The 14,533-nt window shown below is 39.3% G+C and overlaps 1 protein-coding gene across 12 annotated transcripts in view; it reads right to left on the bottom strand.

Moving 5' to 3' along the window:
• Positions 1-14,533, bottom strand: part of FAT3 (FAT atypical cadherin 3) — a 409,192-nt gene that overhangs the window by 31,167 nt on the left and 363,492 nt on the right. For all 12 annotated transcript variants that reach the window (XM_026843787.1, XM_026842179.1, XM_026845464.1 and 9 more), the window contains 5 exons: positions 13,311-13,454; positions 12,568-12,765; positions 9,306-10,104; positions 1,179-1,313; positions 60-217 (listed from right to left, as the gene is read on the bottom strand). In XM_026843787.1, coding sequence (XP_026699588.1) covers positions 60-217; positions 1,179-1,313; positions 9,306-10,104; positions 12,568-12,765; positions 13,311-13,454 — 1,434 coding nt within the window. The remainder of the gene's footprint in view (positions 1-59; positions 218-1,178; positions 1,314-9,305; positions 10,105-12,567; positions 12,766-13,310; positions 13,455-14,533) is intronic.

The following is a 14,533-nucleotide window of genomic DNA, read 5'->3' as shown; positions in this document are numbered from 1 at the left end:
CAACAGAAAACATATAATCAAGAAAAACAACTGTGGAAAAGATAAGTTATTTTAATTACCTTCAGAATTATACAGGGATTTGCTCTGGTGTACATTATAATTCCATTGCTTTGCAAGGTTCGCAGACGGAGAGCCAACTTGAATTCCTCTTTCTTGCTATTTTCAGAAACCCGGTATTTAATGTAGCTATTCCCAGCAAAGCTAAGGGAAGTGTGGCCTGAAATAACCATTTTGAAAAGACACATGTTTTGTTAGCGACACATGAAATAATTCCTCAACTGTCAAGTTAATTAAAGAATTTATAGAGCTAATAAGAATGTCTAGGAAGAAATAAATAAACAACAACTTTGGGGGGAAAAAAGCTGGCACCTACTACAAAAACGTATTTTTTTAAAAATTATTTTTTCAGGGAATGGAGAAATTTCCATACTTACAAAAAATAAAGTTTTCTACAAGTATTCAGCATTTTTAAGGTTATATACCCCTGGAGGAACCTATCTCGCCTCACTGGTAATGAGAAGAGTTAAATACAACCATGCTTGTACATCAGGCCAGCAAAACCCTTGAGGTCCCCTCAACCACTGGCCAGGACCATAGTAAATACAGTACAGTATCTGCTGTATTTTCATCAGAGAGATAGCACACATCCTCTGTCATGCAGCCCTGGATTCACTAGTCAGCTAAAAGCTCTACTTCACTGTCTTTCTATCTGGCTCTTTACATCCCAGGGAACACAGCTGCAGAGAACTAACAAATGTCCTCAAACTTTCTTTTGGGATGGTGTAGTGTTTTCATTAATAAAGACTGGAATTTCAGTAATCTAAATAGTAAGCAGAAGAGTTAATTTATAAAGCTTTGCCCATGGCAGGAAAACATCTGGCATAACAGTCTCTAGGAAAAAGTCCTGTTTTCTTAGCAGCCTGTTTTACTGATCTGGGAATCAATCACGTCGGTGGGAATTTCCCAACGGAAACTGGATCATAGTCTTCATACAGCCCCATAGCTAGGAAAAAAGAAGTATTTTACAGGGTTTATAAACAGATACACCAAGTGCCAGTGCTGAGAAGGGTTAAGCAGTACACTTTCTGTTGACTTCAGTTGTACCTCTACCTAAAAAAAATGAGAATGGCATCACTTTGTTGTTCAAGTAGATCTCCCTTTACCACTGTGACATGCACCTGAACATTCGCCAAGCTTTCCTGGTGGGCACTGGCAGATGAACGGTCTCCGGTTAGCTTCATACCCCACACACTGCATGTCTCCTGGACATGGCTTCTCCAGACAGGGATCGTTAGACCCTGGGCAGAGTCCTCCTGCAACAAGTTAAAACACTGTCAGGGATACACATGATCTGCAGCAATACAAGAGTAATGAAAGACAATTATTGATCTCACACTTCGGTACAAGCAAAGAATGGCTTAATAATAATAATAATAAAAACATAAAACCTTCACAGAAGAGACGTCCTTTGAACAAGTATGTAACAAAACTGTTACAGTTCTTCAAAGGCTGCCCTAAACCCCATGGCATTGTATTATAAAAACCAACTATTATGAACAGTAACTGGTTTATAATTGGTGTTGTGACTCTCAAGCCATTCATTTTCTCAGAAAGCCTCCTGCACAGGGGATTTAAAGATACGAGGGAAAAAAAAAAAAAAAAAAAAAGACTCAAAGCTATGCACTCCTTTTGTCCCAGCACATCCACGAGAAGTAAATTTATGAAGGTAGCGTTCCCTAGGAGAAAAAGTAAGAAGCCATTCCTGGGCTACAGAGCTGGATTTTTCATCCTCATACTGCACAGGACATGCTGACAGCCTGATCGTACAGCATAGGCAAACCTGTCCTGTCCCCATGTTCCTCTTGACATTTCTGAGATTGCACATCCTATTGTGTACCTTGCCCAGACTGCCAAAACCTATCCTTCTTTCTTCTGGTTGTGACTACACAAGCTGCCTCTGGAACTGTATATGTTCAGAAAAAAAAATACCCAAAACCGTGCATTACTTGCTCTGATCACTAAGAACTCAGTATGAATAAATTTCAAAAATAAGTTGACTATTTCTTGACATTACCTAATTGAAGAAAGAAGCAGGTTAATATTCTAAATAGCCAGTCCCAATTTATAATTATAAATTGGGAAAAACATCCGTGTCCTTTTGTAATTGGGGAACAGTATAATTTGGATAAAATTATTCTGAATTCTATAGTCAACTCTTTCCTAAAAGTCTTTTATTAGTATGAAATCTAATCTTGCCCAAGAGTAGGTGAATTCAGAACTACTACTAACTTCATAAGGGAAGTAATCCAAAGGGACAGATGACTACTGAGTTTTAAATTTGTTTAAAATACTTGTGTGACATAATTCATTAAGGTTCTTCAAAACCTCCTAAATTCTTAACATGTATCAAGCAGAGCATGTCAAGGGCTTACTTTAAAGCCTGTCAATGTCAAAAGAACTTTTCACATTCCACGGGGTTTGGATAAAACTTCTAAAGTGTCTAAATAAAACTGTTCTGATTGCCCTAATCTTAAAAAATGTGCAAACGCTGTCTACAATAATGCGAACCATGATACAACTATTGCTGCTTAATATACGAATTCTCAGGACTATACAACTTCCACAGCAGTCAGCCTTTTCTTGGTTGCAGTAGGGAACTTGGTAGATGCAGGCTCAGCTTCTCCCCTTGGACATCTGCGTGTGGGTGCTATAAAAGTAGCCTGTAAGTGCAGGAAAAAAGGCACTCCTGCCTTTGCTTCCATCGATTTGCAGCCAGAGCTTCAACAGAGTGAAAGCCGGTTGCTGGGAATGGACAGGCACCTCTTGTTCTGCTTATGAAATTCATTTACTTAATACATGCAGGTGATAATTTTAACAATAAAAAGCCAGCACCTTCCTACTCATCACTTTCTGAATATTGGCAGTTCTTGTTTATTGCAGGACCCTTATCATATTCAAAAACTATTTTATTTTTTGAGCATGTGTATTTTATTTACAATTTATAAAGGAAGAAATCAACCTGTCATAGAGTATATCTCCAAAAGTAATAAAAGAAAGAATCTTATTGCTCTCACACTTTAGTACAGCCAAAGCAGGGCTCATAGTAAGCATAGCTGAAATTACCTGGCACTCTTAAGTATTTTCTGGAAAAAGAAAAATTACTGCTGTAGGTTTCAAAGTGGACATGGGTTGACTACAAATACGGCAATGACTGTAAATGTCTTGCTTGATGTACAGCACAGTCAATTTAATCTTTAACATCCTCCCTTTCTTTGTCAAACATTTGTTTGAGAGGTCTATGCAGTAAACGATTTACAGTACTGCCTGTAGCACTGTTAGAAAATGATGCATGGTAATCTTTATTAATCACTTCAGTAGGTAACATTAACAGGAGCAACAGCTGCAATATAGTCACACTTTATGTCTTACAGAATCAAGAAACAAATGCCATTTAATAGGGTTCTGCACTGCAGAACTATGTTCTATTTAAATGTAAGGTCTGTAGAATTTAACAGAGAATATGATGCCTTTTTATAGTTTTGTTTTGTTTTTTTTTTTTTTTAGGAAAAAACTCATTCTTTGGAATTCAATGGCAAGTAACAATTATTTCTGAAATTATAACAGGTGGTTAAATATTCTATAAGCTGCCTTGTATTTTCTAGTTGTTTCTTTTAGCTATTTTAATTCATTCTTATGTGACAAATACACAGCATTCTGCTGTACGCAGAGTGTATCTCTTCTCTGAACACACTTAAACCTTTTGCGAGGCTGTAATTCAAGTGAGCGTCTGTGTAGCTGACAGACAAGTCATTTGGACAAAAGCCCCACAGCTCGTCAGCGTGCAGCAGTAAGGGGCACTGAGGTTTCCAAATGTGGCTCTGCAAATTTTCACATCCCCTAACCTATGACTGTATCTTTGACATGAAGCAATAAAGCAATGGCTTAATTTGTTATCCATCTCTGACAGGTTTTTTTTTTTAGCTGATTCAAACACTGATTTGTACTTTAGAGTAATCTTTCCACAGTCAAAAAATATATGGAAAGGATCTAACATATTTAGTACAACTGTGGAGATACACTAAAGAGCTGCTTATCCTGGCAGGCCAAAGATAGATCTTCTGGTAAACTACAAGCAAATCAACTTATTCATTCTGTAGCAAGATTTCATAGTTGTCACAAAATTTTTAAAATATTCAGACTTGGGAGACGAAATGCTTTATGTCTGCCTGTATGGTTATAAGCACATAAGCTACAAATCTGCACTATTGCATTGCCCTAGCTAACATGCATTTTCAGGCTGATTTCACAACTATGAGGAGCAAAATTGTGAAATTGTTCAAGGTTACATTGTCCACATCAAAGATTTACAGCCTGACTTGAAATAAAATTATTCTAATATTGCATTTCCACTCCAAAGAGCAGTCTATTTACCATCCAGTAAGAGATTCAAGAAATATAGATTTGAATTGATCTTTTTTTTTTTTTTTCTGTAGGCAAGTCCAGACAATCCACGGCATTCCCTTGAAACTCTCATTAGCATTAATAAAGCTGTTCTCTACAAGGTATCACAGAGACACATGAGCTAGCATCAACCAGTGCATGGCAGGAAAAGGTGGAATAGACCCACTTGATTTTGACAGATCATCTGCAGTTTAATTCTCTAAAAGAAGTTAAAAGTATCACAATCTTCCTTCTGGTATACTGAGGAAGAAAACAGTCGTCCACGGCAAAATGAGACATTTATTTAATTCCCGTCCCTCCGAAGAAGAATCACTTCCAGGAATGTCAATATATTTTGAATATAGAGTGCTTCATCAATTTCTATCTTGAGCCTCGTGATATTTGTTGTTTTTCTGTAAGCCCATTCCCCTGAATTTGTATGAGTATTAAAAAAAAAGAATCTGTTTCTCTCACTTGCAGAAGAAAGCTTGAAAGGTGACTCCTGAAGGCCAGAATCCCAGAAAGCATGTAAAGCAAAGTCCAAACTGCTACTTTTAAACAATCTAATAATTAGTTTAGTGGGGAGGGAAGATCATCAACTCATGAGCTGAAATTTGTTTTTATTTTTGGAGCATGGTGACTGGGTATTGTACATAATGATTACTGTGCATGTATCAGCACGGATGCTGCAAACTTGTTTCTGCACAAGTCAGCCATGGGTTTCAGTTATCTCAAGTGCCCCTGGAAAACACTGTGTCACACAGTATGTCCTAGTGAATCAGATACTCTCCAGTTTTAGAAGAACTGAGACATCTGACCAATTCCACCAATCCTTGATCACAGCTTAAGACCCCTTAAGTGACAGATAGCAATCCCGATTCTACTGCCGTGCCCCCACTTCACGCTTCAGCTCTCCCATGTTTTATACCAGATCGCGCATTCTCAACAAGGGCCTTAAATGGGGAATATTCACAGGGAGAAACATCTCTCCTTACACAAGTGCAATGTTAAGAGGACTACAGCCAAATCAAACCTGTCAAAATTATCTGCAGTTCTTTGTTCCCAAGCACAGACAGGACACCTTCTTCTTCAGTCTTCCTGACCACCTTGCCAGGACAGCTCAAGGCTCATCTGTACATGTGTACTTCTTGAAAATGGTAAAAGCAGTGTTGTACACATAGGAATTGGGTTCCTGATGCCCAATCCTGCAAAACACCCAGGACTGTTTAAGAGCCAGTGCGTGCCCTGTGGAGCTGAGGACACAAACCACCTCTGAAGATTAGATCTTATATTAATAGCAGATATCACAGTCTATGATTTCCTTCTGTCAGAACATTCACAAAATGCTAGAAGTGGCTCCATAAAGTCTGAATTGCCTGGTTTCACGACAAAGTGGTCCAAGACTGCTATTCGCTTGATTAAATAACGTGGATGTGTCTGCACTTTTGCTGAACACTTCTGGGTCTATTAGAAAAATTCTTTCAAACTATTAAGCCAGAACCGTATTAAACACTTGAAATGGAATTCATCTCATCTAACTTTAGGGCATGATTCATCTGACTGATTTTAGACATCTAGGGAGAGATGTATCACATCATTAAAAATACCTCATTCTTTCCACTGTCTGCAAATGGGGCCTGGAGTGACCAGCTTAGATGTAGATATATACCCACATTTGTCAAGATAATTTCAATCCAGCCCTCTCCCATAAACATATTAATATAACCCCACTTTTGTATGATTATAATGCAGAACAACTGTAGCAAAGTAGTCCCAACAAAACCTGATTCTTCCCTGCATCTTTGTCTCAACACAAAAGAATTACTTTGCATCGTAAAAAAATAAAAATACGGAATAGATTTTTGCTTTTGAAAAATGAGAATGTCATGAGAACTCTTTTACACAAATATATTTATTCTAGTCCTCCTATCTTTATTTCCCACAAGCACTGACAGATGTTTGCATACCTCACGTCATGTGATGGGAGACTGGCAACTGCATAGCCCCTACAGCCACACTGAAACAAACCCCAGTTTGTTACAATATTTTTCACAGAAATACAAGCAGATGAGCCAGAAACCTATGGAGACGGTCTGTTATAGGAAAACTCTTCAATTTTATTGACTTTAAAGGCTTAGATTGATGCACCTGAACCTTCAGACTTACTCTTCCAGAGCAGAGCTGCTGAATCTCCAAAGTTCACTCACTGCCTGCTTTAGAGTCTCGCTGCATTTTCATGTTAGATAACTCTGTTTGCTCACAAAGGTAATCTAGGTAAGTTATGCACAGCTGGCATGCATAAATTGTGCATATCTGTGACATCTGCCAGTGGGAAAAACACTCCAAGTATGATATATATTTCAAGAACGAGTGAATTAGTTCAAACTCAAGCTTTCTGGGTCATAATTGAATCAGATCTCTGGAAACATATGCAATATTTTAACGTCTTTGCCATAATTCAAATTATTAATATTTACTGGACTGGATGATGAAACTATCCTAGTAACAAAAGAAGTATAATACTTTTATTATACTGGTAATACCTTGCTAATGTTGTCTTGTTAAACAAGCCAAAAGAAATTTATTCCAGTATTTTGTGCTTTTTCCTGACTTGCTGCATTTATGTGAATGTACAGGAACTACTGATCAAAGAATTATTTGCATTTTTCTAATTCTTTAGTGGACCTAGTCTTTAGCCTTCATGAAAGCAAAACTATAAATACATTCTCTAATTAATATACTCTCAGAAGTCTGTGTTACCTCCTATGCGATAAAACACTGTGTGTCTGTGTATTTATCTAAATACCAAGACATTTCCTGTGGCTCCTTTAATTATGAACGCTAGAAGAGGCTGTAGCATTAACTAATGTGGAGAAGGGCAATGTATGGATTTTTTTTACTTCCCACCAAGATCTCTTATTTCTGTGCAAGTAATAGGCACCGAGGCTTTCACCCCTCTGGTGGCTACACTGAACTCAGCAGCTCTGGACACTTGTTACAGGCTGGATGGTGGACAACCCCACCCCAAGTGGATCACCCATGGGAAATCAGCACATAGTGGCTTGCACAGGAGCTGTGGGAACCCATCCAGCTTTCCAGCTGGACCAGAATAAGCTGCCTGTTGCAACTGTTCCCATGTAGCAGTCTTGGAGGGCGTGATAAATGGTCCAGAGGCCAGGGACTACAGATGGTCTGCAGAACCGCACTGTCTGTCCAGCACCCTGCCATACATTTTGAGGATTGAGTGGTACATGATAGAAAAATTTAGAAATTGCTGTCCCAGCTGAACTTTTGTGCTTCTGGTGGAAACTTGCTGTGCAGAGAAGAAAAGGGAGAGAGCTGCTGGATCAGAACTGTACTGCGTTGCAAAGTTCTTTTTTATTTATTTTTTTTTTAAATTTAAACTAAGGGATTATGAGGCAGATCCACTTAGTATTTGAAGGGAATAACAGATCATTATTGACTTTAATAAGTAGTGAAAAGAAATCACAAACAGTGAAAATTTTGGCTGCTAGGAAACCTTTTTCTGACACTGAAGGCTATTGCTATCCCCATGGAGATGAGGATTTGTGATTTCTTGGTACAAAAATGAGACAAAGCTATGACTTAGAGAACATAAAAGTGTTTTGCAGACAGTGCTCCTGCACTGACTCCTGGATTCCTCTGGAGGATACTGTGGCATTGTCCCTTTCAAACCTGTGAAAATCCTTTATTTCAGAGCCTTTCATGTGTAACAAAGCACCAACTATTGTTACAATGGATACGTCTGTTTGAAACTCATAATGCTATCACTTAAAAATTGACCAGATAGTCTGCTCTTGAATATACATGAAAACACCTCAGATACAGAATTCTGCTATTTTCACAGAGCTGAAGTTCTATGGCATTATTATTCACGTGCCACGGGAGACAATGATTTCTGGTTAAGTTTCATGCAATTTATGCCTATTTTCTTCCCCACTAAAGTCGATAGTAGGACACAAAGTCCTGCTGACTGCTGCAGAAACAAAGGTTGGTTACGGAGAGACATGGCTGCTGAATGCTTGTAACTGCTCTGTGTGTATGTGTGCATGTGTGCTTAAGATGAAGGAGACTTAGATGTATTGATTTTACAGCAGCTTTTTTCTCCACTCTTAAATGAAGTGGAATGAGGAGCAAATAGCTTGGCAAACAAAAGAAACAGAACTATTATTATAACTGCCTGAGGTTTTATACTCCAAGTGCAGAATCATAAGGAATACTGGCTCTCAAGTCTATTTGTCACATGTGCCCATATGAAATCTGCCAAAACAGGGAACAACCTGAAATCCACCCAGAACCCCACCCTGTCACCTACTGTAGCATTAAAGGTCAGGCATAGTGCTTCCCTGCAGGTAATAAAATACTTCACTGGTTGCCATGCCTCTCTTCAAAAATGGGACGGGAAAAGGCCCTTCCATCTGCACTGCTTAGGTCAGAGGCGCTTCTCCGTGGGGACTGCTGGTGCATCACTGCAGACCGGGCTGTTCTGCTACAGTCACACTCCAGGTTTATTCCAGTGGTGGCACCAAGGGGGCGGGAAGCTACATCCCTCTGCCTCCTCTCCCCTTCCTTCCCCTCCCCTGGAAGCTGGCTGATGGCTCCGATTAGGGAGCCTCCAGGAAAATGGCCTTTGTCGTAAAAGGCCAAAGTTCATCAACTTCCATTTACATCAGTAAACACGAACAATTCTTCCCAAGCATGAGAAATCAATTCCCACAATACATCAGCCAGTCATGCTTTAACGGACTGAATTGAAATGCCCCTTCTAATCTGCATCAGAGGAATAAAACCGATCCTATCGCATAATGTGTAAAGATGGGAGGGAAAGAGGGAGCGCTACTCACCATTGCACATGCAGCGCACATTCCTGTAGAAGCGGGGGCACACAAAACTAATTCGTGCCGTGCTATAGGTCATCAGGGAATGTGAATCAATAGATAGACTTTGCTCACAGTGTTGTTCCTGACAATCCAGTCCAGAGCAATTCTTCTCCAAGATAGCAGAAATACGAATCACATTTTCCAAGTGTCTCCTTGCATTGGTAAGCTTCTGAATCAAATAGGCAGGCTTATAGAAACCACTGTTGTGCATCTGAACTGCAAACAGCATGTCAAGCTGATTGCTGCCTGCCACTGGCTGAATACTGATGATGTGTAGGCTGTCTTGTTTTTGGGAGAGCACAGCATTTCGCAAGGTACGCCTGAACCCGTGCATGTGAAGGCCCACAAAGTCTTCCGGGGAAACATTCTCAAAACGGATGGTGACTGTGTTCTGCAGCATTTCTTGTAGCAATTGCTCAACGTGCACCACAACATCGATGGGTACTTGGAACCGGCCATCACTGACAGAGACATTCAGGACATATTTGCCGTTATCGAGCCCTCCAAGGGCAATGATCTTCCCATCATGGCTGTTGACCTTGAACAAACTTTTCTGCTCTGATTTTAGTGTGTATGTGAGGACATCATACACATCCTGATCTGTGGCATGAATTTTGCCAATGACTCCCCCAGGAAAATCATCTTCCATGGTGACAATGAAAATCTCCAGTGGGATGGCAGTCGGTTTGTGAATGCTCTCTTCAATAACCCTCACCTGAACGTAGGTGTGGGAAACCTGCTGAGGCTTCCCAGAGTCCTTTGCCTAATGTAATTTAGAAAAAATAAAAAATAAAACTCAAAATAAACTACACAGCCAACAACCATAACTTCTTGTTCTATATATTTTGACAGCATCGGTAATTCTGAAGACCTCTCAAAAGAACTTCCCAAATGCATTTGCAACATATATGTGTAAAGAAACGTCTCAGCCATTTCTAGCAGTGGAACTTACAAACTCTTTAGGGAAGCACAGATATCTCATGTAAGTGGATTGCAGAGAAATGTGTCAGCAGAATGTCTCATTACTCAAACTGAAATGTTCCCAGGATCCCACAGCTATCACTTGTCCTCTTCACAGAACCATTTGAATGTGGTATATTCTGCACCGAATGGAATTTGGGCTCACTTCTACCCTGGAAAAGAGACTGAAGCCCAGTGAAATACCAGCAACAGTTTCTGCACTGCTTGGTGTGCTCCAAAGTGTTTCAGACCCTGCTTAGTTTGTGTGGGTGTGAGGAAGTTCAGAGTTTTGCTACAGAGCTCTGTATTATTTTACCTGAAGCAATCAAGAAACATGCTTGAAATGAGTAAAATTTATCACCCTCCAAAAATGAAATAGGGTGCTTTTGCTGTTACTAACAATAAAATATGAGAGCAGCACTACACTTGGACAGATGACTGTATGACCCAGAGCACATATGATAGCATCATTTGCACTTTTTTATAGAGAGTAAAAGAGCAAGTATGACAAAAAACCCAAGGCCATTTTGACAGAAAGGTGTGCAAACTTGAATCAGTGTCCTTTCCTGCACTAAGAAAAAAGTTTCATTGAAGTCACTATTAAGATATACTGCTCCACACATTTATTTGCTCCAGAGAAGAATGGAAGACTAAACTACCTCTGGGCAGAGATGTAGCACACAGTCAAAGATCTTTGCACTTGGACACGGGGCGGAAAATTTACAAGTTAAAGAAAAAAAAAAAAAAGACAGGATAGCAATAATAATATGGACATTACTAGGAAAATAGTAATAACTTTAAGACACTCTAAAATTCATTCGTCCTCACTCTTAAAAGGGCTGGGTGGAGTATTTTTTAAAAAAAAAGAAAATTATGTATATGTGTACACAGATACATGCACAGAGATTACAACCCATTCTACTTTCAATTTTAACATTACTTTTCAATAAACCTAACAGAGGAGGACCGTGACGATGGAAAGGAGAAGCAGCACTCTGCCACATATGAATGGTAAGAAACAGTTCTATGGTTTATATGCCACAGAAATCTATAAAATGTTTTCACTGCAGAAAACCCTGAAGAAAATAATACTGGGAGGAATTAGGCCTCCCCAATCCAAGAGGATGGTTTTCTGCACATGTTGGTGCATATCAGACATTGTGGTCTGTCTAATACTTCATTTATATGACATACTTGGATCTATATAGCTAGAGGATGATGCTTAAATTTAATTCTCATGTCGAAGTTTGGCTATATTGGAGCTTTGGCTAACAAATTTCCCTGAAAACAAAATATTTCAGGATGAAGGCATGGTAAGAATGAAAGGTGAGGTTTTTTTATTTTCCCGCAAGGCTCAAAAAAATAGGTTTTAGGAATATTAGATGGCAAACTTGTAAAACTTTACTTTGATTTGAAGTGTTATTTAGCATCAGAGCTTATATTTTAAAAATTGTAACTAACTGAGGATATTACTGCTATGAACAGCATTAAATGTGCTTGTAAAGGAGCAGACAGGCTGTATTTAGAGAATTCAAGCCCCACATAGCAAATGGAGGAAGCTTGCATTTCAGACTTTGTCCCATTTCAATGAAGAGGTGTTCATTACCTAGACTTGCATATTTACTGAACCCTAATACAATTTCTCTGGCACGCTTGCGAAATGTGAACAAACTACTTTTGAATTTACAGTTTTTTGTAATCAAAATTACCCTGGTTACAAAGTTCCTCAAGAATTACTCTAAAGCTAAGTTTGAGCTGGACTTCTACTGCATGTCTTATTTTCACATTCTTTAAAAGCTAAGTTGACCTTGGAAATGTGATTTCGTGAATTCTTGGTAGGCTTCCAAAACTTTATGCTTAAATTTATGACTTAAAAGCAGAAGTGGTTTTCCTTCCTAGAACAATATTTTGCTGTCACTTGTTCTGCGGTGTATTTATACGTATATAATGCATTTTTGCTTATTTTCCTCGCTTAGCTACAGAAAAAAAAAAAGATGAAAATCTTAAATCATAACGGCCACTGCTCAGAAAATCCATTTCATGCGGAGAAAATTGGAACGGTGGATGGCTACCTATTCATATTTATATGAAATTAGGTTTAAGGACATCAAAGGAAATATACCTTATTGTGTACTTGTAAACTGGAATGTATGGTATTTACTCATAGCATACAGTCAATTAAAACCAACCCATACAGGCAATGTACAGATGACCTACCACTATGAGGGTTTTTGTTCCTGTGAAGATGCAAAAAATCAAGCCATACCTGCACGCAGAGCACATATTCAGTTGCAACCATGTGCTTGAAGATGACTGCAGATCTCAAGACGCCATGAGGGTCCAGTGTAAACTCCTCCTCTTCGTTGCCAGTGAGGATGGTGAAGGTAAAAGGGGGGCCATTGTGAAAAGAGTCTTTGTCTGTCACTATCAGCTGCAAAATGCTTGTGCCCACCGGTTTATTTTCCTTTACACATATATACAGTGTATAAAGAAAAGGATTAATACATACACAATCATAAAATAGCACGTTTTGCTATCAAGAATATTCAACTGAATGATCTTTGTCTATGACAGCATTTCACAAGCAACATTTATTTGACACTGCTTACACCCCATGGACTGGTAGCAGAGATGGAGGTACCCACCACACCTCCAGGGATTGATGAGCTCTGCCTGATCCTATGTCTGATCAGGGCTGACTAACCATTAAGACTTGCACCCTGAGCAAGGTGTAAAGAAGTGTTAATTTATCCCAGCTCAGACTTTTTGTGGCCAGAGTACCTGGTGCAACAGGGGTGAACAGTAAAATGTGTGACAGATGGCTGAGGTTAAGGAGCCTCAGCAAACAGAAAATTACCAAAGACTTTGAAAGACATATTTATACTTTCCTTTAAATAAGATCACTTGATACGTATTTTGCAGATAAATCATCAAAAGCTACTTAACTGAAACCAAATGCTTTTGTATTTTTAAAGTCAGAAAAGTTTTTGATGTGCAGGATAAACTTACTTGAATTACAGCTGTATAGTTAGCTGGAGTAAATACAGGGCTATTATCGTTCACATCAGAAATGTCCACATTGACCGTCACAGATGAAGACAAAGGAGGGGTGCCGCTGTCTCTCGCCTGGATAACTAATGAATAACCAGATATCTGAAAAAAAGTGGAAACATTAAGTCATTGTGAAAGCAGTCCTAATATTTAACGCATGTTCTTTACATCCAGTGCACTACACTCTTCTGAGGAAAGCTATTTGGCCTCATTATATATAGTATAGTATATACAGTATATATACTTACACCTTAGTATAACTTTATCCTGTTTATTGCTACACTGTGCCCCCTTTCTGTTTTATAATACTATCAGTAAACATAACAGCTTCACTGTATAAAAATAACTGTACTAGATGATGAAACAAAAGGGCAGACAAAAAATGACCGACATATAATATTCAAACTCAGCCATTACCACTGTAGCTAACATTTTCATCTCCTAGGTGTCAGCTGGGATATGTGACCTAATTCTATTTGTCTTACAGATGGTTTCCAGGATATTATATAAATTGCTTATTAGAGCCAACCTCGGTTTGACACACAGTGTTTCTAACATGATGAACCAAAGTTCACAGGCAGTTGCCTTAAACACAGTGGAAAATATTTGAGACTGCTAGGGACAACAGTCTCTGTAGCAATACGATATTATCCACCATTCAGTAGAAGATAAGACGTTTTTTAAGCCTACTTGTTTGCAACAGACACAAACTACTCAGCATGGTGTGGGCAGTTCAGTGTATCACCCATGGGCCCTCTACGCACATATGGGCCTGTGCGTGAGGTGTGAGTGTAGGTGACGATTTGCAAAAGCTCTGTCTATGCACGGCTTATAGATGACAGTTTGCTTTTATGAACTGCATCCTTATGGCAGCCTCCTTACGTCTTACAACTGCTTTTTACTGTATATTGCTCCTTGCTCCCCAGGGAGAGTCTGCCCCTCTGCCCTACGGGGGAGCACGCAAAGGGCAAAACGTATGCCAGCTAAAACACCCTGCTCCAGCTTCTTGGTGCAGGGCTGGAAAGGGGAAAAGCACATCCCTGCAGCGGGGAACAATGTCATGTTAAAGGGGATCTTTCAAGGTGGGAGGAAATCCAAAGCGATTTGAAAAATAAAACCCATTTGGGTAGGAGGGAGAAGTACATGATGAACGTACAAAACAAGGGGGGGGGGGGGGGGGG

Source organism: Athene cunicularia, assembly GCF_003259725.1.
Source record: "Athene cunicularia isolate RWA chromosome 1 unlocalized genomic scaffold, athCun1 chr1_part1, whole genome shotgun sequence".
Taxonomy (NCBI): domain Eukaryota; kingdom Metazoa; phylum Chordata; class Aves; order Strigiformes; family Strigidae; genus Athene; species Athene cunicularia.
This window is presented reverse-complemented; position numbering and strand designations above follow the sequence as displayed.